This window comes from Echinops telfairi, unplaced genomic scaffold, assembly GCF_000313985.2.
Source record: "Echinops telfairi isolate 266 unplaced genomic scaffold, ASM31398v2 ScPeMD7_7458;HRSCAF=8496, whole genome shotgun sequence".
Taxonomy (NCBI): domain Eukaryota; kingdom Metazoa; phylum Chordata; class Mammalia; order Afrosoricida; family Tenrecidae; genus Echinops; species Echinops telfairi.
Window position 1 is genome coordinate 37,143,102 of NW_022111358.1, and position 2,068 is coordinate 37,145,169.

The following is a 2,068-nucleotide window of genomic DNA, read 5'->3' on the forward strand; positions in this document are numbered from 1 at the left end:
CTCTGGGAAGCCGATTGCCAGGACTTTATCCCAAGGCACACTGGGTGGGTTCACACCACTGACCTTCAGTCAGTCATCAAGCACTTCCCGGGGACCTGGAAGGTCAGGCCTCTCCAACCACTTGTCCACTGGCTTGTGCTGCCCCCTTGACCAGAGCAGGTCTGGATCGGAGAACGTTGGGGAGAAGTGGGGTAGGGGGTGGGGGCCTGGAGATGAATGACTGTCACCTCTTCTCTAGAATTTTCTGGGCTGGGCGCTGAGCTTCCCAAGGGGGCGCTCCAGGGCGCTAGTGCTCGGGCTCGGCGTCCATGCAGGACTCCCAGGGGTGCTGCGGCATTCGCGGCAGGGAGAAGAGCAGCAGGGCCAGGCTGCCCGGGAAGAGAAGGACGAAGGCGGCGCAGGCGCACGCGAAGGACCAGGAGTAAAAGTACTCGATCCAGGCAGTCTCCTCGCTGTCGATCATGCGCTTCACCGACTGCCGCATCACCTCCACCGAGACCAGGATGCAGAGACCTGCGGATGGAGCAGGACACTCAGGGCTCCGGGCACCGCCCGCCCAGCGCAGCCTGCACTCCTGGGACCAGGCGCTCCTACACGCAGAGGGAGACCCCTCTGGCGTAAAACTGCCCTAAAGTGGGTTTCTGTGGGCCATATAACTGCCCACCCTCGGCCCACCCAGACTCCCAATGTGAACCGGCCCTCATCAGTCCCTCCTCCGCTTTCTTATCAAGGTGCACGTCCCAGAACATAATCGGAACCGTTTCGAAGCAAACAATCTGGCCTTTGATACAATCACAAAATTGCCCAGCCTCCTCCTCTGTGAGGTTCCAGAACTTGCCCTGTGTCCTTAAAGTCGCAGGTGCCTCAGCACCTTCGCCCCGCCCCCGGCAGCAACCATCTGGCTCCCTGGCTCCGTCCCACTCACAGTGGAGCGACCCCGCAGGACAGGGTAGAACTGCCCCTGTGGGTTTGCGATTCTCCAGCTGTTTACGGGAGCAAGAAGCTTCGTCCTTCTCCAAGGAGCAGCAAGTGGTTCAAACCGCCCAGCTTGCAGTTAGCAGCCCAACTGTAACCACTAAGCCACCAGGGCAGGAGTCGCCCTCCCCTGCAGTTCCCGTAAAGGGAGTCATGCACCTGATGGGGCCTTTCTCATCCGGGAAAGGTGCTTTCAGCACGATGTTCCTGGGACCCGGCTGCCTGGCTTCCTTGTTACCTGGTCTGGGAAGAGTCCACAGGTGAGGACAAGTCACAGTCATTTCTCCGTGTGGCCACCCAGGGACACTTGCTTCGCCTGTTGTGGACAGTGCTGCCGTGGCCGTGCGCACACCAGAGTCCCTGCCCCTCCGGGTGGTTCTCTGTGCAGCGAATGCTGCTCTTGGAGGCTAACCCCCTTGTGAGAAGCAGACAAACGGCCAAGATCGGCCTCCCAGCCCTCCTGGGGTCCAGGTCTTGCCCAAGCTCGGCTGGCGGGTGGAGCCTGGGACCCACATGAGAATGAGGTGTGGGTACCCCATGTCATTACACCACCGCCACCCAGATCCAGGGGGCCCCCCTACCTGCGAAGGCGTAGAACATGGCCGCGGGCCTCAGCAAGTAGTCCCTCTTCTTCCCAAAGGACAGGAGGAGGCAGATAGTGGCCAGGACCACGAAGCCGAGGCTGATTACCGAGATGGCGGCCGCCGAGATGCTGTACTCTGCTTGGCGCCAAGGGACAGGGCGCTCGGTGGTCCGTCCACAAGCCCCTCACCCCCGGCGCTCCTGTCTGCCGCCCTCCCCCGGGGCTAGTGACCCACCATGCACATCACCCCCTAACACATGGGAGAAATCGAGGGCCAGCTGAAAGGTCATTGAATGGCGAGCGGGGACCTCATCGTGCCTCCCACCACGTGCCCCACGTTGCCCAAGGCACTGCTTTGAAGTCCACCAGCGGCCAAGGACTTAAGCGGAGGCGAGAGCCCGTTCTAGCACAGAAACCTTCTTCTGAGTGGCAGGGCAGGGGGACACGGTGTCCGGCCAGCTCTCTGCCTAGCCACAGGCCCCTGGACAGAAGCCAGAGTAAGGCGGGGAC

General features: G+C 61.7%; 1 protein-coding gene across 1 annotated transcript in view; it reads right to left on the reverse strand.

Annotated features, from left to right (window-relative positions):
• Positions 1-285: 285 nt before the first annotated feature.
• The window catches only part of CACNG1 (calcium voltage-gated channel auxiliary subunit gamma 1), a 10,856-nt gene continuing 9,073 nt past the window's right edge, over positions 286-2,068 (reverse strand). Inside the window, exons 3-4 of the mRNA XM_004707285.2 lie at positions 1,557-1,694; positions 286-513 (exon numbers count right to left, since the gene is read on the reverse strand). Coding sequence (XP_004707342.1) covers positions 287-513; positions 1,557-1,694 — 365 coding nt within the window. The 3' untranslated portion in view covers position 286. The remainder of the gene's footprint in view (positions 514-1,556; positions 1,695-2,068) is intronic.